Below are 25,778 nucleotides of genomic sequence, written 5' to 3'. Positions count from 1 at the left end.
GGACCCCAAGCTAGGCCAGGCCTTGACCCACATCATGGTGGTGACAGGGACAGCTTGGTCCATGCATGGCCACCACGAGCCCAGGGAGACTGGCAGAGTCCCCAGATCATTGTGGGGGCTCCTTAGCCAACAACCAGCATGGCAGTAGAAATGTAAAGAGATGCTCTTACAGTTAGGTGTTGATATGTGGTGGCTGTACTGTGAAACTGTGTTGTGTGCAAGTCCTGGAAGGTGTTGGAGGTAAATGTAACGTGGAAGGAGATGGGACAAGGCACGTTTGGTGGTTTTTTTTATTTTTATTTTTATTTTTTATTTTTTTCTTCTTGCTCTAAAGGCAATCTGTTGTGTTATAGAGCTACCTCAAGCTTCTTGTTCCTATTAATGTTCAGATAAGAGTTGAAAAAGGAAGCAGGACTAGCCTACTGGCCTAAGGTTATGGTAAAGCTGGGAATAAAATCCACACTGCCTGACTCTTCATCTTATCCCATGGCAGTCCCATGTCCTTTGTTTGCTCAGCAGCTGGAGGCAATCTCCAGTCACTTATGAATGTGGTGGAGTTGTGCACCTGATGTGCCTTTCCCAGCTACGGCAATGTTGTGGCTGAGGCCGAGAAAACTCCCACATAAGCCACTTTTTTCCGGGATGGTACATTCCTTAGCCAAAGCTTTTTGTATGCACATCCCTTAATTGTTACAGGAGCATTCTGCTGTCCTTAATCATATCCCTGCAATTTGACCTGAATTTCCTATCAGTATTATCAAGATCTGTTTCATTTTCTAACTTCTCCAGCCTGGTTTTCCAGATGTTCTTTCTGCATGCTGAAGTCACTAGTGGTGTAGTCCTCCTCGTTCCTCATTCTCCCTCCATTTTTAGGACTTAGGAAACTGCTTGTAATATGTTCATATATTCTGCATCTTTTTTTCAGTTACACAGCCTTGTTCACAAGTGATACCAGCACTGTAGTTTTCAACTCAAATTTGTTTTATAATGAGAAGCTAGGATGGTGGAAGTGACTCTTTCTAGTTGTAGGACATAGATTTAGTACATCCAGGTTGAGTCTTGGGCTGTCCAACTCAGCTTTGTAATTTATGGGTAATTATTTTTACTTTGTTAATTATTAAATATTTGCTAGCATATTATAATTACCTGCTGGTTGCCCCTAAGGACAACTCCAGAGGATCATCCAGAGCCCCTCTGTGGTATTCTAGCGAGGGTTGTATCTTTCATGGTGGGACCATGGCCGACAGTACAATTGTTTGCTCCCCCTAGCCCAAAGGAGCCATGGGGGTAGGGGGCAGATTTCCTAGCTTGTCCTTGTCCTGCGGGGTCCCTGTGGTAACGTGGACTTCTCTGAGATTGGGCCTCCTTCAGCTGAATAGTGGGATTGTAGTTCATGTCGTGTTCCAAGATGTAAGAAGGTAAGGAGAGAGTGGAGGCATGCCAGGATACATCCTCACTCTTTATCTGCCCTACACCTGGAAATCTTCAGTTGAAACATAGCTGTGAGTTCCTTTATCCTGTTGCTCAGAGAGTTGGCAATCCCACTGGTGACTGGCAAAGTCATGTTTCTTCCTTGGGTGAACATGGAGCCCCAGGAGGACAGCAGACTCCATATCTCATCCCCAGCATATAGCCTGCAACAGATCCAGTTCTCAAGTTATTAGTGTTACCATCATGATTATATGTTTATAATTGGTGTTACTGGAGTGCACAAGAGCAACAGTGAGCCTGAAGAGCACCCTCGTGCTTCAGGTGTGGTGCAAATGGAGCAGTCTTAGACATGAGGCATTAGCAATCTTAGAAAGATCAAGATATGGCAGATGGACATCTGCTCTGGGGATTAATACGTTGGATTACAAGTTGTTGGTTAAACTCTCAGATTCCTGCTACTTAATTATTCCTCAAAATGGAAGATACGAAGTCATTCCCATCTTTCTAAGCACCTCTTCAATTCTCTTTTAAACATCATCAATATGTAGTAATATTACACTAAATGCATCTGATGGTCCTTCCTTTTGCCACCTGTTGTCCTTAACGCTGCTGTATTTGCTTTTTTTTGAAGATACCTTATTTTCAGAAGGTGACAGAAAACTTTAAACTGTGGAATTTTTTTGCAGAAGGCATTAATTAAATTTGTAAATTGTTTTGCAGAGAAAATGAAGGCTGCATGAGAGGACGTATAAAATGGTTGTCTTGAAATGTGCATGGTGGCTTCGACTGAAATACCATGGCTTTTGTTTTGGGATGCTGCAGTGTGCTTATCCTGTTTTTTCCTTTCTTTCCCCTATTCCAGTATGTAATGTATTTCTTGTGCCCCCAGACAGAGTTATGCTTTGCGTTGTTGTTTACCACCTGTAAAAACTACCCACCAACTTGCTTAGATGGTCCTGGTAATAAAAGCTACAAAATTTGAACTCTTAACCTGAATGGTGATCAATGCTGAGGAAAAGAGTAGATAAAAGTCACAAATGTTACATAAAAGTATGAAATAATGTTTTTTTTAATCTTTCTGGCAAATATTATTTCTAGGATGCTTGTTTATATATTCAGTCATGTGAGTTTGTATAGAGGATTAGTGGACCTCATGTGGAAAATTTCTGGTGATGCTGGAAAAACAGGCACTGATGGACTGCCTGCCTCTGTAGGATTGTAAGTAAATACGTAAATCAGAGGGAGATGGGGAGAGAATACGGACTCCCCCCAAAGCCCAGACCACAAGGGAATTAGACTGTAGTGGTCCGACCTTCCTTTGTTTCCGTGGATTTGTCAAGAAGAGGGGCAGTTACCTGAGCTGATCTCAATCCAGTATGCACCTTAAGAACAACTAAAGCTATGAGGTAAGTGAATGAAGTCTGAACTACATAATCTTGTCCCAAGTAATTATCCGATTGTTTTGCTTGAGCGTCTGTTGTCATCTGTGTGGGCAGGGAAATTCAGCCTCTGAAGTGAGCCCTAGAGAGTGTTTAAGGATTCAAGTGGTGATGTTTTTTGAGAAATGTTTCTCTCTTTCTGGCATGGATATCACACATCAAGTCCAACTGAGCAATATTTTGCTATGCATTAGAAGGGTATGAGGTCATGGTTACTGGTAGGATTAAGCAGCTGGTCTTTGGAAGGGGCGGGTTTGTTGCTGTGGCACACCTCAGCATTTGTGCCTGTCGCGGTGATGCATATGGTTTAGACTGGTTTTGTAGGTTGGTTAGGACTTCACTCTATGCAACACCTGCCTATGGTCTGTTCTTTATCTCTGTGAACCTATGGATTAAGCCTTACATTTCACCTCCATGAACCCTTGTGCCCTAGGGCAGTGGGTTTGGGAAGGAGGAAAGCCCCATGCCTGGCTGCACAGTGCGTTGCACTGCAGGCAGGTTGTGTGCGGACTGTTTGGAGCCTGTGATCGTGCTGTGTGTTGTTAATCTGCTGTATAAATACTCCTGGGAGAAGCAGAAGCAGAGGGAGCAGTTCAGCAAACCAAGCTGGCTCAGTGTTTCCTCAGGGGCAAGTAAATGAGTTTACTCTCCATATAGTTCTTGAGCTCCTTAAATAAAGTTATCACTTGCTCCACTGAGTGTGCATCTCTGCTGGTACATGTGTGAGATGTAGAGGCTGCAGTGAGGCCTAGTAAGGGAGCATCACTTGCATGCACAGACATTTGCTGCGCTGTTTCTGCTGCTGTGAGTGCATTTCTGTTCACATGGCCATGGTGTCACGTTGCGATGGTGGTTGTTGAATGGGGAGTGTTGGGTGGAGATCCCAGTGGCCATCCCTGTGTTTTCTGAGAGGCTTCCAGTGGGTTCCCCCCACTCAGCTCATTTGATGAGTGATGCTAGGAGCAGGTGATGGGCAGCCACTGTGAGTGAGTATCGACCCTGGTGCTTGTGAAAGAGGGCTGCCTTTGCATGCTGTGTGTGGGTGAAGCGTTGGTGTTTGTGTCACAGATGCAGCATGAGGACGTAGTGCCAGAGAGGCCATTTAGCTCTGCGCTTTGGCTGATTTGCGCAGCTTGTGTTGTCTGTGTCTGGAGTACTCAGTGGCCTGTGTGATACATTGGGGAAATCTTCTAAGGGCATCCCCATGAAGCACCTTTGAGATGTTTCATGAGACCTTCTAAGAGGTCTTTGCCCTCTTCCTTCTCAGGTGCTGTGCATTGCTGACGCTCATCTGAGGGGTTTGCAAACCAGAGGTCTCCGTGCCTCTGCCTGTGTCAGGCTCCCCTGCCCAGGGCATTGGGCTCTTCCTGCTTTCCTGGCTGCAAAGTCACTGCTGGCTCAGGATCATTGCTCTGGAGATGCTGGACTTTCACCCTCCTTGGTCTGGCTGCTATGTCACAGCTCACAGCTGCACTTAGGGTGGTGGATTTGAAATTAAAAGTGATTTTTTCTACCTTCTTCTGGCAATTATTATTTCTAAGATGCTTGTTTATGCGTTCAGTCACGGAAATGTATATGCAGGATTAGTGAACTTCACATGGAAAATTTGTGGTGGTGCTGGAAAAATAACTGCCTGTTGGGTTGCGCACTAATAAACAAATTTAAATCAGCGGAAGGTGGAGAGGGAATGAGAGATCCCTCCAAACCCCAGACCATTAAGGAATTAGATTGTATTGGTCTGATCATCCTATGCTTCCCACTCTGTTCTGGCTGCTGGGATTGCCAGGAAGGGGAGCAGTTACCTGAGCTGTTCTCAATTCAGTATGCACTTTAAGAACAATTTAAGCTGTGAGATAATTGAATTAAGTCTGGACTACATAATCTCATCCCAACTTCTTATGTGATTGTTTTGCTTGAATGTCTGTGGTCAGCTGTCAGGGAAATTCAGCCTCTGAAATGAGCCCTGGATAATGCTTTTGAATGCAGCTAGTGTTTTCAGTGACTTAACTCTGCACTAGGTAGGGAGGTGGTACAGTTTTGCACAGTTGTGCTTCACGTGAGAGGGACATTAGCTGCATTTATTGTAAACTAACAGTCATTTGTAAGACTAAAGAGCTGCTCTGAAAGGGGAATGGCTTGTTCATTAACACTACCTCAATATTTGTTTACATCAATGTGATGTTTACACAGGTCCACGCCAGTAAGTATTTATCTGATTTTTCAGCTACTAACTGTTTTGTACGTTCACTGACGATTTCCTGTCAGGGTATGCTAACACAGCAAACCCTTTCTTGACAGATCTAAATAATGGAGCTAGAGAAGCCTGGAAGTACTTCTTTCTCCAAGTACACATTGTAATCTGGGAGGTGACTGGGAGCTGTGAGTTGAGGCTGCTGATTTTACACAGCTTTATTTCCTGAGAACTTTTATAAAGTTGTGTTACTTTATATTCAGTGAAAGACACAGTAAGAGCTCATGTTGAGCAGCTGTGGAGACTGGGAGATTGGTGCCTCAGTGATAATAATTCAGTAGTGTTGGCATGGAAGCCTGAAGGAAATTTTGCATGGTTTTTTGTTTGTTTATTTGTCTGTTTAATAAATGACAAATTACTACTTCCACAAAAGAAATAAGCAAGTGTGGAAAGTATGTGACAGTGCCTTTGTTAAAGTGGACATTTCTAACTGAGTGGAGCTTCTGAGAGCATGAGAGAGCAGCTAGAAATGATAACTGTTGAGCACGAAAAGTTTAGTTCTTGGCAACATACTGAGTAAATGACAAAGAATGATTAAAAGTGCTGCCATGTAGAATCAGGCTCATATGTTCTTGAATTTAATTTTTAAATAGCTTGGGTCTGTTCCCATTCAGAAGCTAAACCATTGCAGAAACTGATACATAGTTTTTTAAAGACCACTTTCCATCTGCAGTAGTTATTTAATGTGTGTGCAGAAGGTCTTGCAAGGCAAAAGGGGTCTGTAGAATTGCACAGAGTACCCTTGCAGCTTAGTATTTTTAAAAATCAAGTCCAAAAATATTAACTGTGTATATAAATAGCAATTTCGTTCCCGAAAAGAAACCACAGAGAATGCATTGTGTTGACAGGCACTGTATTTTGTGCTTTTGTTTTTTAGGTGGTTCAGTGCCTCATGAAGAATCCTCGCTGGTTGTGAATAAAGGGGAGGAATTAAGGCTGAAGTGCAGTGAGGAAGGACCTGTGACTTGGAATTTCCAGAACTCGGATCCATCAGCAAAAACAAGGATTTCCAATGAGAAGGAGTGGCACACCAGAAATGCAACAATCAGAGACATAGGCAGATATGAGTGCAAAAGCAAAGGGAGTATTGTCAACTCTTTTTATGTTTTTGTTAAAGGTAAATATTAATGAAGACTTTATTTTTGCTTCTCCCACCCTTTCTCACTCCCAAAATAACAGGACGATAAATGCTGGAAGAGAAAGTGAATTTGAGGCACAGGAGGAGAATGCAGTATGATAGGAGAGGACTTCATCTTTGTCCAGCAGACAAAAAGTCATTACTTGCAGTGGCTTTTTCTTTGGTTCAAAGTTCTGGATAAGTTTTGTTTTACATCCCTGTTGTTTTGTGGTGAGATACAATACCAGAGCTCTCTATCTAGAAGCCAGTCAGGTGACCTAAATCAGTTGTGTGTGTCAGTTGTACTGTGAGGAAACAAGCTGTATGTATGGAAATGTCTTTTTTAATTCCACACCATCCATCAGTATGGAGTCATGTAAGGTTTGGCCCCAGGCTTTTGATTTATTGAAGCAGTTAGCTAAGGGATTTGGCTTTTTGAGGCTGCACTCTCGAGGTTAAGCCAGCAGGTAACAAATAATTCCTCTGCCTCTAGCTCCTGATCTACCTTCTGTCTGCTCAGAAATGTCTCGGGGAAAAACCCCTCTGCTCTGACATGCTTTCCCAATCCTTTATTGCCCTTCCTTTTTGTCCAGCATTTTATTCAGATTTCTTCTGTACTTCTGTTGGCTCTTGATCTGTGGCTTCATCACTTGTCTTCAAGCTGCCAATTTACTCACAGCTTGGCATTCCTGTCATTCCCTTTTCCTGGCATTCTCTTTTTCTTACTAAGGAAGACAGTTGTTTAGTATCTGCTTGACCTAGCTCTGGAAATGTTGATGGAAAGAAGTTCTACAGCTTCCACCTGCTCAGAGATAGCATTCCTCATCCAAAAGGGGTTGCCTCAAAGAGCTTCCCTTGAATCCTGCCAGTCCTTTAGGAATTCCTGCAAGGTTATTCTTCAAGGCAGGGAGATACCAGCACAGCATGGTAAGGAGTGTCTTCCCAAGGAAAGATATCTGACATACTGAGCATTCAACTTACGGAACTGCATAGCTCCTGAGTTGTCCAAATAACCATGCAGCTACCATGGATGATTTTTCTTGACCTTTTGTGTTTCTCTGAAACTATGACCAAAGGAAATCTGGCATATATTTTACCCATACATAACATATGTTGTTGACTTTATCTTCCATTACTGTTTTCTGAAGGTCATGGTAATTATACCAGACAGCTGTGATCATAGATACATTTGTGTCTTCCATTATGCCAGTGACTCCTTCACCTTACATAGCAGGCAGCCCTCCCACTGAGCATGATTACCAAAGCATCAGAGAAGCTGTGTAGTCCTCATACAATATGTTGTTAACTTCTTTGTCGTAACGGTGTGAAAAATGTTCAAGCTTCACATTGTCAGGTTCTTGGCAGTAAAATAAATGTTTGTGATGTTGGCCACAATTTTGCAATAGGATGGCCGTTATAGCTGTGGTTCAGTGACATCTCAGGACACCTTGAAGGTGGTGCTGTGAGCTCAGATGCTTATGAGGTTGCCAGAAGCACCCTGTATGCTTTGTGCTTGTAAAGCTGAAAATGAAGAGAAAGCAGGACTGAGAGTAAAGCTCTAGAAGGAGAGCCTCAGTCCTGCACAGCCCCAAGTGACATGGAAAATGGTGGCAGGTCTTTATCTCATATGCTGATCTAGATCAACTTGATCACAAGGATGACACAGTGTTGACAGACTGTAAGCACATACCTCTTTCACCTCTCTGCTTTGGCAGAAAGTGGCTATATTGCATCTACAGAAGCAGTTTGTCCCCTGTCCGAATAAGTTCAGTGAAGATCAAGTTATTTAAACACCTTCATAAGAGATCATGTAGTCTGTCCTTGATTTCAAGTCTTTTCAGATATGAGCAATGTCTGACATGAGCAATGTGTAAGCACTTCCACATCTTGTGCTGGAAATCTGAGGTAAGCAGAGAATGCACACATCCCAATGTATGCCTTGGGTGGTAAGCTGTGAATAAAAGAACATGTCTATGAGCAGCCTTATTTGTACCAGGATTCCCTATGGGAAATCCTTTCATGTTTTCTGAATCTGAGATTTCCCTTCCGAGAGGAGATGGAAGATGGGAGGAGAGCTTCTCAGTGGATCTGCTTACCCCAACAAAGCCTTTTCTGAAGTTTCAGCTGTCTTTTTTGCTGTGTTCTGTGTTCAGGAACACCTGTTTTTTCCCCTAAGGAGCCATACTTTTAATAGAGTGAAGATATCTTGGCTCTGTTCGTACTGGGGAGGAAGTGGACGCTGAGGAAAGCAATCAGTTATGTCTTTGTGAGCAGGGACATTTAGAAGAGCCTTCTAGTCCATGGTCTTCCAGCTTAGGAGTGATAGCTATTCACAGCTTACTTCTGTGTCACTCTGAGTGCAGAACATCCCACTACAGGTCTGCTCAGACAGGCTTTACGTTTCTGTTTCTGTTTGTGGTCTCAGTTCTCTAGCTCTAGACTGATGCTTCAAAGATTTTAGTTTATGCATTCTTGCAGTATCAAAAGTGGCTAAATCTACATCCTCATTCTCCTAGGAAACAGCGACTAACTTCTCTATTTGGTAGTTAACAACCTTTATCTAAACACAGTGTACTTCATATTCAACCTGATACTTCTTGTCTTAAACCAAATTAATATTATCTGTCATCTGGACTGGCTTCTCTAAGTCTTCTCAGTTATGTCGTGGTTTGTTTGATCTGTAGCCACTCAAGATGTACAAGGCAGTTTGTAAAAAGAAAGAAAACTTTTTCTTCTGTTTCTACAGTTCTAATTCATGCTACCTTGTAGGGAGGGCAGATGAGAGCTGAAATTCACTTTACGGAGTGTTTGTCATCTCATCATCCTTTTTTATTGTGTTTCCTATCAATGACCAGGTTCTTAGCATCTCAAGGTCATGAGATATGTGGTTGGCCGAGATGAAATGCTTTAAAGAAGTTATCTTGGGAAGAATTACCTGACGATTTTTCAGTCAGATATGCTGTCTGTATGTCTAGGTTCTTCTACAGAGGCTAAAAATACCCCTGGTTTAGGGAGGAGAGAAAGAGAAATTATTTGGTGCTTCCTCTGGTTGCAATGTGTGTTGATTTAGATTACGTATTTTACAGAAGTGAAAACCGTAATTTTGGTGCTTTTCAACTTCCATTTGCTCATAAATTTCTTCAGAATCCTCTTGTGGGCATGAAACCTTACAGCTCTGCCACAAGCTAAAAGCAAATTACTTTTAATGGTCTGTGAAAATCTGTTTACTGTTGGTGAGGGTGGACGGTGGGAGTTTGGAGCTAAACAAGGCAAAAAAAAAATCTCATCTCTAAACAAAAAAGCAGTAGGATTATTTTTAGTGCACATTATTCTTTAGTGTGTCTGGTACTGAATGCTACTGCACACCAGCTGTTGTGCTGCTCTTTTAAGACAAAAGTTAATGTCTCTTGGAAAACCTGAATTGGGTAATACTGAGTTTTATTGGCTAAAAGTAAAACTTTTCTTTAATGAAAGAACCCGGTTGTAGTGTTAGAATGATCAGAAATACCCTCTACAATGTCAGGTTTTCTAACAGGTCTTTGTGTTTCCTCACAGATCCAAATGTACTCTTCCTTGTTGATTCTCTGATCTATGGGAAAGAAGACAGTGACATCCTGCTGGTGTGCCCACTAACAGATCCAGATGTTTTAAATTTCACCCTGAGGAAATGTGATGGCAAACCTCTCCCCAAAAACATGACATTCATTCCTAATCCACAGAAGGGTATCATTATAAAGAATGTACAGAGGTCATTCAAAGGCTGCTACCAGTGCTTGGCGAAGCATAATGGAGTTGAGAAAAAATCAGAGCACATTTTCCTGAATGTGAGACCAGGTAACACTGGAGTTTTTTCTTCTTGTAGAGCACTTGATTTTCACCTGCCCTTCCTAGGAGCTGATGGGAGGTGCTCTGAAGAGAAACTTCCCTTTGTGTCCTGACTTTTCCATGGGTGGTGGTTCTTCTGGGGACTTATGGAGTCTTCTACTCAAGGCCTGATGTGATTCTGCCCCAAGTGATTGCTTTGTGGCATGTCTGACTGCTGCAGGAAGCAGTTGTGTGAGGGCACAGATTGTCTTGTGAGACTTGGGTTGTAGCTGTTCTGAGCAGGTTTGGCCACAGTCACTCCTGTCTTCTGTTTAAGGTGATTTCCTGAAGTTCCTTTCACCACTTAAGAAATGTGGGTTGTGCTGTTTAATTTGGAGGACAAACCAGTGCCCTGAGGTTCAAACAGGCTTGTGCAGGCAAAGAAGAGATTTTTATGCCTGACTCATGTGTCTGCCCACAAGTGACAGCATGAAGAACCTGATGGCACTGAAGAAGAGAGATTCAGCAGAGGCAGAGCTTGAGGGAACACAGGGAGTTTGTCTCCATCTTCATGGTCGTGACAGCAGCTGTGCTCCAATATCATGAGTGCATTGTGTTGGCTGCTAGATGCACCGCTGACCTCTGCAGACTTGTAGATTAAGCCTTACATTTCACCTTTGCGCACCCTAGGGCAGTGGGTTTGGGAAGGAGGAAATCCCCATACCTTGCTGCGCAATGTGTTTCAGGTAGGTTTTGTGTGGAGAGCTTGGAGCCTGCGATCATGCTATGTGTTGTTAATCCACTGTGTAAATACTCCCAGGGGAAGCAGAGGGAGTGGTTCAGCAAGCCAGGATGGCTCAGTTATATGAGTTTACTTTATATATAGTTCTTGAGGGCTTTATTTAAAGTTATCACTTGCTCCAGCTGAGCATGTGTCTTCGTTGACAAGTGTGAGAGATGCAGAGGCTGCAGTGAAGCCTAGCAAGGGAGCATCACTTGCATGCACAGACATTTGCTGCGCTGTTTCTGCTGCTGTGAGTGCATTTCTGTTCACATGGCCATGGTGTCACGTTGCGATGGTGGTTGTTGAATGGGGAGTGTTGGGTGGAGATCCCAGTGGCCATCCCTGTGTTTTCTGAGAGGCTTCCAGTGGGTTCCCCCCACTCAGCTCATTTGATGAGTGATGCTAGGAGCAGGTGATGGGCAGCCACTGTGAGTATCGACCCTGGTGCTTGTGAAAGAGGGCTGCCCTTCCAACAGTGAGAGGAGAGGACGTGGAGTTGTTTGCTTCATGGCTATGGCAGTTTGACCTGCTTGGACCTGTGTTCCTTAGCAGTGGGTTGGGCAGCAGGGGCTGTCTGAAGCCTGCACTTTGATTTGGCAAATTAAAGAAGCCTTTTTCCTCGTTATATGGCAAATTGAAGAAACCTTTTTTCTGGTTATTTGGAAATTAATACTGAGAATTTTAATGGATTTTAATGAATAATAAAAGATTTTAGTTAATGAGAACAAAAGTTTAATCAGTAGAGGCATCTCTGGCGTTCTCCTTTTGTTGGGGAACACCCCGGACTTAAAAAAAAATCAAATGCATTCTTGCTCTCTCTAGTGTTCTGTAACAAGTTTCTTTTCTAACTGTTTTTTCAGGGATGGCCAAAGAAAGAAACTGCTTAACAGTTGATTGACACAACTGACATGTCTCTGACATGGGAGAATGCGAGTTGCCCTATTGGTATATTTCACTTTTATGGGCTAGAAGCCTGTAGTAGCTAGATCCAGTGGTGACTTCAGACAGCAGGGCGCTGGCTTGGCATCTGGTGCTGGCAGCCCTCTGATGGTGCGCAGCAGTAGGTGGCCTGCAGGACCCAGGCATTGTGTTCCCCTTCTGGGGAGAAGTGTTCAGTGAGTGGAAGCATCTGCTGTAGGCCACCAGCAGCAAAACAGTGCCACAGTGTTGTCATCCTCACTGTTTTCATTATTGTGCTGTAATGACAAATCCATAACAGTGAAAACTCCCACTTTATTCTTATCTAAAGTTTTCACTTTTAGTAGGCAGTGCCTTTGTAGTCATAACCATGGCACTTAAACTCCCCAGCCTGAGCTTCTGGTGCCGAATGACAGGAGAGGGGCCCATGAAGCAGGGAACTGTGCTTCGTACTCAGACGTACACCACCCTGGTACTCTGACACAGGGAGTGCTTACGTCGAGCTCTTTTCTAAACAATGAGGAGCTTTATGGCCTTTTTTTTTTTTTTTTGGTCCTTAGATGTTGCTGGCGGGTGAGAACACAGCATGCATTCTGCACTGGCTTCCTCATGTCCCTTGGGTACTACTGGGGGGGGGTGATTTTTTGTATGGGCATTTATATCTGAAGAGAGCAAACATGGTTCTTTGTTCCCTCCCATAACTGCTTGCAGCAATATGAGGAAAACATTATTGTTAAAACATGAATGGAAGCAAAACATGGCATTTTTCTAAATTTTATATAATTTACTTAATACAACTACAAAGTCTGTGTTGGAGGCAGGAAGAGAGTCTGGAGTGCCTTATGTGATGCATTGCAGTCGCAGTTTGAAAGTGAGTCTTCCTGCATAAAAGCCCCAGTGAGAAGTTCACTTCTTCCAGCACAAGCCTGGAGTCTCACAAATGAGAAAAAGAAAACAGAAAAGCAAATTGTAGAAGGTCCAAAGAGTTAAAGAGCTTTGCTGAAATAAGAAACACAGAGTCCTCAAGTATACTTGGGTAATCAAAAGACACCCTGAGTCATGACTGGGCTACAGCTAGCCCACAGGGCTGTAAATCTGTGACATTTTCCTAAACAGACTATCCCAAGTTGCTTGTAAGCACCTACCTTTCAGGTGACTGAGGTGTCAGTGACCATGGCTCCAGCCACCCCTGCTTCTGTGAATGCTCATTGTGAGTAGAGGTTGTGGTGCTGTCAGAGGCAGGTGTGCTGAAAGCCTTGAGCTGCATGTGCCCTGCCTGGGGACAGAAGCTTCTAAGCAGGTTTTCCAGGTGCTTGCCATGGGCCTGCCAGACAGTGCTTTGTGTCAGCTGCTCTATTTTATATTTCAAAGCTGCAGTTAGTGTGAGGCTGTGGGTCTTCAGTGACTGATCTTCACTGTATTTTTACAGTACAACATTTTAATTGCTTTCAAGGAATGAGTTGTCTCGCTCATGGTTCAACATTTTCAAGTTTATCGTGCAAGTTACTAAGCTCTAACAAGTATTACCTAACTTTAAATTTAATTTGAAGGGAGAATGAAGCAGAAATGTGATTGTTGTAAAGAAACAAGTGTGTAATATGTTAAAGAAATTTGAATGCCTCTTGGAGGCCTGAAATTTTATTGGAAAGTTAATGACTGCTGATTTTTATCCCCCTTTGGAAACTCTGAAGCTAATGAAAAGTAATGCACTTCTAAATTGTTTTCCAGTTCACAAAGCTCTCCCAGTCATTACCTTATCCAAAAGCTATGAGCTTCTCAAGGAAGGGGAAGAATTTGAAGTTACGTGCATAATCACGGATGTGGATAGCAGCGTACAAGCTAGTTGGATTTCTTACAAAAGTGGGGTGAGTGCCTTCAGCCACATCTTGTGTGCCTCAGTGCAGTACACAAACTGTTTGTGATTGTCCACGTGCTTGCCTTGCATCCCTGGTGTGGGGTCGGCTTGGATTTGTTGCCTTCCCGAAGGGCCACATCCTACAGACTGGTGAGGGTTCGATGACTGTCCTGTGCCCATGTGGACCTCCACGATCACTGAGTGTGGCTAGAGGGAGAGCATCAGCACTGGCTTCTCTTCACAAACAGAAGCTGAAGTTTGGCTCTTCAATGTGAAGTTTAGGTGACCTCTGTTGGGCTGCCTAAATACGGAAGCACGGAGTGCCTACACATCACACTGCAATCAATGGGAACTGCAAATATCAACGCATGGACTGCAAATTACATATTCTAGTCGTTATCATTAACAGTAAAATACCTGCTAATTAGCATGGGATTGTATGTGACAGGAATAGTAGTAAGCAGTTACAGGAATGATTAATTCATTTAAATTATATGATGTGCCTCACTAGCTAGGAAAGTTCTGAAAAATGAACTAGTGAACTGCCTGTAGTGATCACTGAAGTTGCTGCTGACATGACGGAATTAAATTATTGACAACATAAATACTCCAGGGGTGTTGGCTACTGGCAGCACAGCTCTGCTGAAGAGCAGCGACAGAGAGGTCCCCTCCCCTGGTCACCTTGGTGCTTGATACAAGGGGCTGGGTTTCAAAAACTGTCAGTAAGAGAGGGCCCAGGAATCAGCAGGCACTGGTTTGTGCTGAAGGGCACCTTCTACTCTTCTGGGTATATCCCCAAATTTAAACGAATTAAAAGCACTTGTGAAGACCTGTAGGTAAATCCTGCCATATATGCTCCCATGCTAATTGGCTGGACCTTTACTGTTAATACCAGTGACTAGAATACACAATTTTCAGTCTACGTATGCATGAAAAAAAAAAAGGCTTCTGTGATTGTGTGGTGTTTGGATAAATAGCACAACCTCAGGCAAATAGCGAACTGTAAGGTTCATTCCCTGGGGCTGGGTATCTGGCACAGCTTCTCTTGCTAAGTGCTTGTGGCTCTAGAAATCCCATCACACAGCTCCAATGGCTGAGGCGGCTCTAAGTGAACCAAAGGTAGCGTGGGACCTGCAGATGGGGCTTCTGGTTCTGTGCCAAGGTCAGCCACAAGTCTTTCACTTAAGGACTGCACTTCTTTTCTTGCTCCTCCCTCTGTGTTAGGATGTGATGAAATGGGATTCTTACCTTAAGTTTTCATGCTTTTTCATTTTATGAGCAAAAGCCATGAGGAAAATATTTTTGACCAAATAAGTTTGACATTTCTGTCCATTCTGGTAAATAACAGGGGATGCTATCTTTTAAATATTGACTATCATCACATTAAATTTGGTACAGAAACAGAATACGTAAAATTCACATATGCAGAATTTTTCTTGAATAGGTTAAAGGAAAGAAGTTGAGAGAAGTTATCACCACTTTTGAAAATTGGAGGACTTGCTGTAAGTGAACACCTCCACACAGAACAGATTTCTATTGGTGGTTTGTATAGCTCAGAAGGAATCAAAACTGTACAGAGAAAATAAAACCCAAACCATACTGTGTGATTCGGTGATTTGTTAGTACAAATAAAACCTTCTGTCAGTTCCTCACCTTCATCGTCATTGAAAGTCCAGCCAGAGTGAGCTGGATCTAGCTTGGGCGTGACACCCTTTTCTCCACAGGACTGAAATATTTAAAGAAATTGGGGCTTCAGCTCTGTGTTTTGGGCTGATCTCTCTCAGGTGGGTTCTCCAGGTCTTTGTGGGGCTGGAAGCACTCTGTCTTGAAACATCAGATGGGAAAGCAGAGAAGTGCAGCAGAAGTGTGCCCTAGAGTGGGATTTGGAGACAGGAAGAATGAGGGAAAGAAGTAGAACTTGGGAAAGGACATTGTCTCTCAAAGACAGCTGATCACACACTTGTTTTGCATGGAGAGATTCTAGTGACAGGTTTGTCATGATGGCTTATTATTCTGGTTTAAAGTTATGAATATTAATATAGTGAAGTCATAATTACTTCTATTTTTAATTTATCGAGGAAAGATGCTGCATACACAGTGTTTTAGATGTTAATTGTTTTTTACCGACAGATTGTTACAAGCAAAAGCAGAAATTTGGGTGATTACGGATACGAAAGGAAATTAACATTGAACATCCGTTCAGTGGGAGTTAATGATTCTGGAGAATTCACATGCCAAGCAGAGAACCCTTTTGGAAAAAACAATGCCACGGTAACCTTGAGAGCACTAGGTAAATAGTTCCTACAGAAATCTTTACATTTCTAATTGTGGAAGGTAGAAAGTGAAGATACTGAGTATCTTTCCATCTCTCTCTTTTCCCCCAAACCTGAATGTGTAAGTTACTTCATTAGAAGGTTAATGCAGACTTGGTGCCATATGGGGGTGGTTCAGGAATGGCTGTGGAGTGTGCAGCTACTTTAATTTCTGCAGCCCTGTGCATGTTATTGGATTGCGATATTAGAACAACCACCCAACAGTGTTTCCATCTCCGTTTTTTCTCATCCTTCCTGGTTTAATTTAAAATTTAATCCAGTCTTAATGAAGCAAGTAATTTACCTTTGCCTAGTACTTTTCCTACGCTTCAGTAATTTGGCAGCACAAGCACAGAGCGTATCTTCAGTACCTGCCTTCCAAGCATGGGAAACTTCACTGACATCGGCATGTCAATGTTTTTTTATTCAGAAGGACCTATATATGTATTTGTATTTAAAATAATGCTGTGGGGAACATTGACATGTGCATAGGTAGCATGAAATAGCTCTGGAGCTCACCGCCATGGTAAATCCAGCATCCATCACTTCCCTGTGTTTGGGGTTTGTATCCCTTAACAGTGAGCAAACTCCCCTCTTCCCATTGTTTAACAACAGTGTCACTCAGATGTCTGCTGCTGTGTATTAGCTCATATGATATACAGTGCCGTTCAAATTTTAAAGCTGCCAAAAAATGCTAAAATGATCGACTAATCAAGGACATATGCTTGATAATTCTGACCAGATCTGTGTAGTTGGTTGTAGTTTCAGTTCCTTACCTTTCAAGGCAACCAAGGGCAGCTGAGACTGCATTTGTGTACCAGGCCTTATATTCTCTTCCTTAGTAAATCTATTTTTCTGGAGACAAATACCCCTGCAGTGTTGCTTGATTTGCTTTCCAAGTAACCTAAAGAAAACAGGAACACTTGACTTCTGTGGATAGATCTCCAGCCTAGCTGCAGAAGTCTGAGTGCACTTAACCTTGCTATAGCATTTGAGGGATTTGAGGGCTCATGACACATTTTCCTCTTTTTTTTTTTAACAGAAGAGACTGGATTCATATGTAAAAGAGTGAAACTGTATTAAGTACGAAAGAAAATCTTTTTCCTGAGGAGAATAATATGACAGACTTTGTTATAAGAGGAGGGAAGTTCTTAACTAGAAGAATTCTTAGGACTACTATGCCTGCAAATATGGTTTTAAAAAGGATCGACTAGGAAGTCTGATGACTGAAATAAAGCATAGCATTGTAGAAAGTAGAAAATAAACCAACAAGTTTGTATTTAGTAAAATACAAAGTTTGTGTTTAATAAAAAAAAAAACAGAAAAAAAGCTGGAATATTTCATGTTTGAGATACTTTTCTCCCCAAACCCTCTCAAATTTGTCCTAAAATAAAATAAGCTCTGTCTCCTGGTTTCCTTTCACCATTCATTGTTAAGTTAGCTGTATCTTTCTAAACTGTGCCAGCTCCCAGCATCAGGAGAGGTGATCTGCAGAACAAACTAGAGGGACCTTGGGATTGTATCTGAATCTAAATCACTGTGGCTTTAACGTTAGCCAAAAGGTTTCAGATAAATAAGATTATGTTGGTACATTTCCTGGTTACTTTTTTAAACAATTGGTTTATCTAAACCATAAACAGTTTCTAGAACAGTTTTGGACATTGACAGAATGATAATAATTTTTTTTTGCAGGCTCTTGGGTACAATTTTGAATATGTGATTGTACGGAAAATAGAGAAAAGGTCTCAAAGGGAATAAAAATCTTAAATGTCCAGATTTAAAACCACCTCTCTCTCTCTCTCTCTTTTTTTTAAATAATAGTGACTATTTTATATCATACCTGCTTGCTGTGAGTATACATCTTCCTTTCTTAGAAACATCTGTCAAGTGCTCTGTCAGCTCCATATGGCTTCACCAAGCCCCGTTGCCTTCAGTTTTCATGAGCTCAGGTGCCCAGCTGGCCACAGCAGTTTGATCACCAGAAAATGGGAAGAAGCAGAGATTTGAGATTGACTTTGAGCTAAATTCAAGCTGTCCCAGCTTTTTCAAGCTTTTTTCCTTGTTATTGCAGTCTGTCTGTCAGACTGATAATTCCCATATGAATTTGTGTAATAGGACTGAAAAAAATTGTTCTTCAAAATGAATAATCCTGAAGCTGATGAGTTCATTAATGAAATTAAAACCACTGCAGTAAGGATGCTGCTCCATGTGATATTTTGGAATGGAACTACACAGTGATAAATGGTATCCGCCAAAAAAAAGATTAAGACCCAGCAGTAGATGAACAGAAATGCCTTAGCTTAAGACAATTGCTATCCAAGCCTGTGGACTTAGTGCATTTTTCTCTAATTACAGTCTTTAATAGCTTCATTTGTAATGTCATTCTTAATTACACTTGACAAGGAATCATTGAGTATTCTACTGTGTTGTCATAAACGACCAATTTATCTTGCTCTTCTTTAGTGTTTCTTTTGTGCCATACTGTTAGTGACTCTGATTTTTTTGAAAAATGTAAATGCTGGAGTAGGATCAAGCACGTGTCTGCATTCTTCCGGAGGCAAATAAAGGCTATTTATCATCAGGAGATGGAATCCTTTCTGTTGAAGCATGCAAGGTTGCTTTGTTCTGTGCCTCATTGTTATATATAGCTAGTGGTCTTGGTTTCAGCAGGTGAGGGCTCAAGTTCTTAGTAGATCAGGTTTCCTGTTTCACAGTTGAATGTGTGATCGCTGACCTTGAAGTAGTGTATGTGTGGTTAGAGTGCTGGCAATCTCCTAAATGGCCCTGAAATTGTTTTTGTTTTCCTATTATGGTTATCAGCTAAAGGATTTGTCCGTTTGTTTGCAACAATGAATACCACAATAGACATAAATGCAGGACAAAATGGGAATTTAACAGTTGAATATGAGGCGTATCCAAAACCGAAAGAAGAAGTCTGGATGTACATGAACGAAACATTACAGAATTCATCGGACCATTATGTCAAGTTCAAGACTGCGGGCAATAACAGGTAATAAGAATGGCTTTAAGTGCTATTGATTTCACTTTGAAACAGCAAACTAGAGTCTGCCCCAAAAAGATGAGAGTGGAGATGGCAAGAAAATTGTTTCTGAAAGGTCTTGCCAACATGTGGCTTACCGCAGTACCTGGTGTGAAGTCTGCTGGCCAAGGTGCGGAGTAGCACCGAGCTGAGCACACCATCCGAGGGACCAGCGTGCCTCCCAGCTCACCTACATGATGCCATTGCTGCCCATAAGCTAAAGTAAGAATTCAGAGTTTGTGTGTGGAAGTCCTTCACCACCACACAGTATATGCAGAAGATAGTGCACTACTGATTTCTGTCTTAGCTTTTTGTGCAGCAGTTCTCTGTTGATGGCAAGTTCTGAGCATCACTAATGCTTTTTTTTTCCCTACAGCTATACAAGCGAGCTTCACCTTACCCGATTAAAAGGAACAGAGGGAGGCATTTACACATTTTTTGTGTCCAACTCAGATGCCAGCTCCTCTGTAACATTTAACGTCTATGTGAAAAGTAAGTGAACAGTCTGAAATATTTCATTACCGCAGTAATTGTATTTTATACAACATAATGTATGCACAAGATGTCACAGCATGGTTCAGCATATGAGAGGCTTTCTGAAGTGAAGCACATGCTGCAAAACTATTTAAATGTCAAGATATAAAAGTGCAGAGTACTTACACAAATCCACCTACTATCCAGCATGACCTTACGTTCTGGCAAACATACTCCAGAGGTTACTGGAGAGCAGACAGATAATTTATACAGGGAAAAAATAAAAAGTAACACCTGAGAAGATGGTCTCAGAAATAAGCATGTACCATAAACCTGTGATAATTTAAGGTGGAGCGGGATTATATACATGCAGTGATTGCATGTATATAATTTGTGTTTTTGGCTGCCAAGTTAAGCTGTTACTTTTCTTCAGGTTGTTTGAGTTGGATGTATAATTTGAAAATTGTCAGTAGAGCTATTCATTTGTGCCTTTTAGCATCTAAATACTTCTATATAGATCTCCATTGTTTCAGAGAAATCTGCATAGCTTTACCAGTGCACACGCTGTCGTCCTTACGTGCCTGTAAGAAAAGGGCATCAATCTCAGTTCCAAATGGTATTCTTCAATACCAAGTCTAAACTTGAAAATGAGTTAAGTGAAACGTTCAGGAAACTGTCCTTTGTGGCAGAGCCATCCTGTTGGAGAACTTCATACTCTCAGATATTGGCTGCTGCTAAAAGCAAAGGTTAAGGCAAACTGGAGAAACTAACACAAAGTAGATAGTGATGCCTTCAAGCCTGGGACAACAAAAGGTGTAGGAAGTGCAGTATGTGCTGCAAATATGTTGTTGCAATGCTTTAGCAGTAATAGGTCTTCATCTGGACATGGGTTCATGCAGAGGACCATTGAGACTTCTGCATGTGCACAAAATCCTAGATACAAATTTCTGAATTCTTCCCATTTGTCAATGAATGTCAGCATCTGAAGTATCAGTGACATATTTGCAGTGCTGTAGTTTGGGTCTAGACATGTCATTTGGACTCCTTTTGGAACATGGCATTTCTTCCATTCTCCATGAATGCAGTCATTTGTGTTGCGCATTTCAGTTCCCTAGCTATGATTTTTAAGGTGAGGGCACTGGCAACCTCAGCTATCCTTTGCCATCTTGAATGAGTGTGGATCGCAGTAAGAAGGGGGAATTCGACTGTTGTAGAGATTAATGGAGCTAAGTGCTGAGCTAGACGTTTAGTTTCTGTGAAGAAATGGAAGAAATCACAGGTTGTCTGTGGAGCCATCAGTTCCCATGAGGCTGGGTGATGTTTCCCAACTTGCAGCATCATATATGTGCTGGGAACAGGGCACTGTGGGCTCTTCTGGTTGCTCAGGAGCAGTCTGGGCAAAATAACGTAAAAAAACAGCAACATTTTTGTCATCATCAGTTGTCAGTTCTCAGTGTAGAACTCCATGTTGCTCCTTTTTTCCTTCTCTGAGGAACCTGCTACTTGATAAGGCTGAAACCCCTGTGGGTCATGGTGAGGAAACCACACTAGGAACGGCATGGTGAAGCATTATGGCCATGGCAGGAGAGAGTGTGCATGACTTAGTTTTGAAAGGCTTGCATGTGCAACCAGCAGCATTCAGGTATCCTTCATTCTTGCTTCGACATAGAAGTTATCAACTTGGAAGTCTTGGAAGCAGTAAGATCAGTCTTGGGATAAAATGAAAAGATCAAAGCCACCTCAGCAAAGCCCTGGTTACCATGTAGTGCGGCCCTGGGAGGGCTCCCAGCATTGCTGAAATTGATGGATTTGATGCACTTGGCTCAGAAAAAGTTTCTTTTGGCATTTTGACTCAACTACTGCAAATATTTTTTCCTTTTGAAAAGAAAAGTTGAAGCAGATTGATCCTTCAAAGAGTATGTTTTTAGGACAAATAACCTCTTTTCAGCAGCATGTAAGATGCTCATCATTTAGATAGGAAACACAGACTGCACAACAACATAACATACTATTTCAAATAGCAGAGCAACTGCAAAAGATCAGTCAAATGTAGGTGGGCCAGATGCTGATCTAATCATGTGTTCTGACCTGGCCTTGTTGTCACTGGGAACTTTGCATAAATAGCTGGGATCTAGCTTCTGCTGTTTACAAGTCTGGCTTGGGCATGTAATCAGCAGAAAGCAATCAAACAGGTAAAACAGGATTCATAATCAGGGGGATATCTCCACGTAAACACAAATTGATGCTGAAGCGCTTGCTGAAAGATGTGAAAAAAACCCTGTGCAGAAAGACTTGCTTTAGATTTAAACACATTTATCAATTGCATATGCTAATCTGAAACAATATTAAATTGCTAAAATAAAATGTAGTTAGTCATAGAGTCATAGAGAGTGTTACACAAAGTGGGGAGGGAAGCAGCTCTGAAATTAGGAGCCAAAGAGGAAAATTAGAGCTTGACAAGCAGCATGCTGAACTGAGTTGCAATTAAGAAATTGTAGTAGTCTCCAGAGTGGCAAGTTACCATGCATCTAGTAATTAGTGGAGGAATCTTCAAGTTGGTATCTGTGTCTAATGCAAAATAATATCTGGCTATAATTATTGTCAACAAAATGCAATCTGTGCAGTTGGGGCTGATGCTGCAAGGAGAAAACTGGTCATGGCATTAGAGGTCACATGAAGCTCATTGTTTTTCCCATCGTTGCAATATGCAGTGAACAAATGAGGAGTCACTGTGGTGCTATGGAAAGATTCAGTCCAGTCCAGAAAATGTGGCTGCAGAAGGAAATCTCTCTCAGTGCTGATAGAAAATACCTGTTAAATGTTAATTTTTAAATGTCTATCTTCCTGTGCTAATTATGAAGAAACTGGTAATAAAAAGCAATTGAATCCACAATGTTGTTATGCAGGGCACCGAGCTGAAAGAGAGTTGACCTATTTCAAGTCTTTGCTACGTCCAGAATTAAAATTGATAAGAGCTGAAAATCAGTTCAGAAAGGGTGAAGTGAGAAGTTCAGGGCGTCTTTAAGAGAGAATTACAGGTGCTTGGACATGGCACCAAGTTTTATGGTGTTGTGACACTGCCTGACACACAGCATACACCTAAACACATGGTTACAGATTCACAATTCAACCATGTTGATAGGAGCTTCAGAAAGCTGAATTACATAGATGTTGCCTGCTCTCAAAAAAGTTCTACTCCAAATGAGTAATGTTGAAACCCCGTCTCAACATTTTGTAACAATGTTCGGTTCTGGGTGGTTTGCATAAAACACAGCATGCGGATTTAGAACTGAAAGAACATTCAGTTCTTGTAATATGACTCATGAGGAGATGCTACGTGATTGAGAGTATATGTGTGTTCTATTGCCTCCAATTTAATCAGCAAGTAGAATATTCATTAAAAACGGTGTGCAGTCTTGGCACGTGGATTTCATGTGAAATAAATTGCTTTTTTCCACAGTTGTCAATACAGTCTCACAACTTCCTAGAATATTAGAAGCTCATCTTAGATTTTTATAAAGTTATATTAACTGTTAATGGACTATCAATTTCTGCCAAGTGAGCAACATCTTTGGCATATAGTCTGGCTTTGCCATTAATGTCTCTTTTTTTTTAATTTGCAAGGAAGCTAATATAGCTGTGGCTTCTAATTCTAGTTGTCCAGGAAATAAATCTTTCTAATATTTGCCAGAGCCGTGTAGGTGTTGTCCTTGCCTGAAGGCCTGTGACATTGGGCTAATGACTGCAAAGTCCACCTAATTGCTCTGTTTTCCCATCATACTCAACACAGCAGCTCTGAGCTGCATGGAGCACCAGCCCCAGTGCAGAGCCAAGGAGTGCAGTGTCATAGCATGGGGCATCAGCTGGCTGCCTTGCTTTGTAAACTACCAGAGCAATCAGAAATTACAGCTTGGGCAGCTAATACTGTCAGCTAAATATTAGCTTCCTCTACATGCAGCATTTCAGATGCTGAGCCTGTTAGGCCAGTGTTTTACTGGGTCCACATTCTCTGTGGAATGGGGATGGGCACTGGTTGTGCTGCGCTGTAGTTTCTTTTCTGACTGTGGTGGTAATGTTTAATAGAGGGCAGATGCAGGAGAGGTGCAGTTTGACGGATGTGGCACACACAGTTGTGGAGAAACTGTCCTTTTTAGAAGCTGGTAAAGTTCCTCTGCAGGAACTGGAACTGCCTTCTTGTTCAAAACACATACTTGGTTCTGTGCAGCTCTGGGCTTTGCTGGCATAGGATCTTTAATCAGATCAAAAGCATGGAGGAGGTAAGGTGCTCTGAAATCCAATGGAGGCGTTCAGTGTAAGAACAGAGATTTTCACAGCTGGTCAGTGCTGCAGGACCGTGGGAAGCTCGGTTCCCCTGACTCCACAGGTAATAACACACACAAGTTACTGGGGTGATGAGCATGTGGCAATGCAAATTCTGTGTTTGCTTAACATGAGACTTTCATTTGTGTGTGTTGCAGCAAAACCAGAGATCCTTACCTTGGATATACTCAGCAATGGCATACTTCAGTGCGTGGCAGCTGGATTCCCAGCCCCTACCATTTACTGGTATTTTTGCCCAGGAACTGAACAGAGGTGAGTTAAGTAACCAGAGTCTCCAAAACCTATTCTAGATACAACACACACTAATATACGATTAAAAATTAAGACTGAAAAATGACCTGGTAGCAGTTACATTGCATCATTGTTTTTATCAGTTTAGGTATTGCGCATTATTTGCAGTGGTTTGAGGGGAAGGGAGCAGTACATTTCATTACTCCCCCTTGCTTCCCATCCTTGAAGGGGGAATAATCAACATTTTCTGCTGAGGAAAAAATAAAGCCAAACTTTCTCTATGCTGCAGGGTAGCTAATGTTTATATCAGTTTGGCCCCAAATGACACACATTCTCTATCCAATTTCACAGAATGACAGTCACAGAATCACTTGTGAATACAGCTGTTATCTTTTGTCTTATTGTGTAATGATATAATTTTTCAAGACATAAAGTAATTAGATTTCTATTCACATGAAGCGTCTGACAAGTAAACAAATCTGAAGTTATTATGTGTAAAACCTGATGCCTAGTTACCACATTTCCAAAAGGCCTGCAGAGTTTCACTGTAAAGTGAGCAGCTGTGAAGCACATTTTCAGATTTTTGTTGGCTTGCGCTGTGGTTGCAGATCTTATACTAGCAACTCATGGGTCTCCCACCTGCATCATTTCACTGGAACAGGTTGCCCAGTGAGGTTGTGGTTGCCCCCTCCTGGCAGCATTCAGGGCCAGTCTGGATGGGGCTCTGAGCAACCTGATCTAATGGGAGGTGTCCCTGCCTATAGCAGGGGTGTTGGAATGAGGTGATCTTAAAGGTCCCTTCCAACCCAAACCATTCTATGATTCTGTGACTCTATGCAGGTTTAATGGTTACAAAACCCATGGTGGACTTAAGAGTACGTACCCATAGCCAACAGCAAGTGCAGTCCTCAGGGTGTCTGTATGGCTTGTTCTGTCAATTTCAACCACTACATGTAAGATAAAGAGGCATTGTGAGCGGGCTAAGCTTTTAGTATAAGATCTTCAGCCGAGTTTCATTGTGGAGCCGTGTTGTTTGAGTTCTTGGTGGTCTGCCTTTGACTGCCTGCCTTCCCATCAGGACCTGTCTTTCATTCCTGGGAGCGAACTGCAGCAGGTAACTGATGACATTGTTCTTCCCAGGTGTTTTGACTCACCAACGATATCCCCCATGGACGTGAAAGTCAGTTACACAAATTCATCGGTGCCATCCTTTGAGCGGATCCTGGTCGAGAGCACTGTTAACGCCAGCATGTTCAGGAGCACTGGCACCATCTGCTGTGAGGCATCCAGCAATGGTGACAGGAGCTCTGCTTTCTTCAACTTTGCTATTAAAGGTAATGTCTGGAGTGAATGATGGTGCTGCGCTGCTCTTGCTGTCATACAGGAATCCATCTTTTAAGTGTGTTGCCTTTGCCACAATAATTTTAATGGTTGTGTGGCTGAATGTATGATAATATATTACGTTACAAGTTCTGCTTGTCAAAGCATTGCTTTCTTTTTTCAATTAATATTGTGGTAACATCTTCAGAGCTGCAGAACCAGTTAGCTGGTTTTCTTCTGCCTGTGCAGTGTGATCTAGACCGGGGGCACACCACCTGCAGCATGGCAGTGGTCTGCCTTCTCTCTGTCATTTTTTCTTCTCGTCTTTGTTTTGACAGTCTAGGTCCTAGACTCTAGGCCATAATCTCTTTCAAGATAAGACTGCGTTTTTGTCTGGCTTTTACCACGTTTCAGGAAAATGTGGTCCCAGCATTGACTGGAGCATAAGGGCTCTGCTTTTG

General features: G+C 42.1%; 1 protein-coding gene across 1 annotated transcript in view; it reads left to right on the top strand.

Annotated features, from left to right (window-relative positions):
- The window catches only part of KIT (KIT proto-oncogene receptor tyrosine kinase), a 53,009-nt gene that overhangs the window by 11,517 nt on the left and 15,714 nt on the right, over positions 1-25,778 (top strand). Inside the window, exons 2-9 of the mRNA XM_021396396.1 lie at positions 5,999-6,238; positions 9,794-10,072; positions 13,473-13,609; positions 15,730-15,889; positions 18,732-18,921; positions 19,328-19,443; positions 23,904-24,018; positions 25,138-25,331. Of these exons, the coding sequence (XP_021252071.1) occupies positions 5,999-6,238; positions 9,794-10,072; positions 13,473-13,609; positions 15,730-15,889; positions 18,732-18,921; positions 19,328-19,443; positions 23,904-24,018; positions 25,138-25,331 (1,431 nt within the window). The remainder of the gene's footprint in view (positions 1-5,998; positions 6,239-9,793; positions 10,073-13,472; positions 13,610-15,729; positions 15,890-18,731; positions 18,922-19,327; positions 19,444-23,903; positions 24,019-25,137; positions 25,332-25,778) is intronic.

Source organism: Numida meleagris, chromosome 4 (assembly GCF_002078875.1).
Source record: "Numida meleagris isolate 19003 breed g44 Domestic line chromosome 4, NumMel1.0, whole genome shotgun sequence".
NCBI lineage: Eukaryota > Metazoa > Chordata > Aves > Galliformes > Numididae > Numida > Numida meleagris.
Note: the sequence above shows the minus strand (reverse complement) of the source record. Positions and strands in the feature narration are given on the sequence as shown.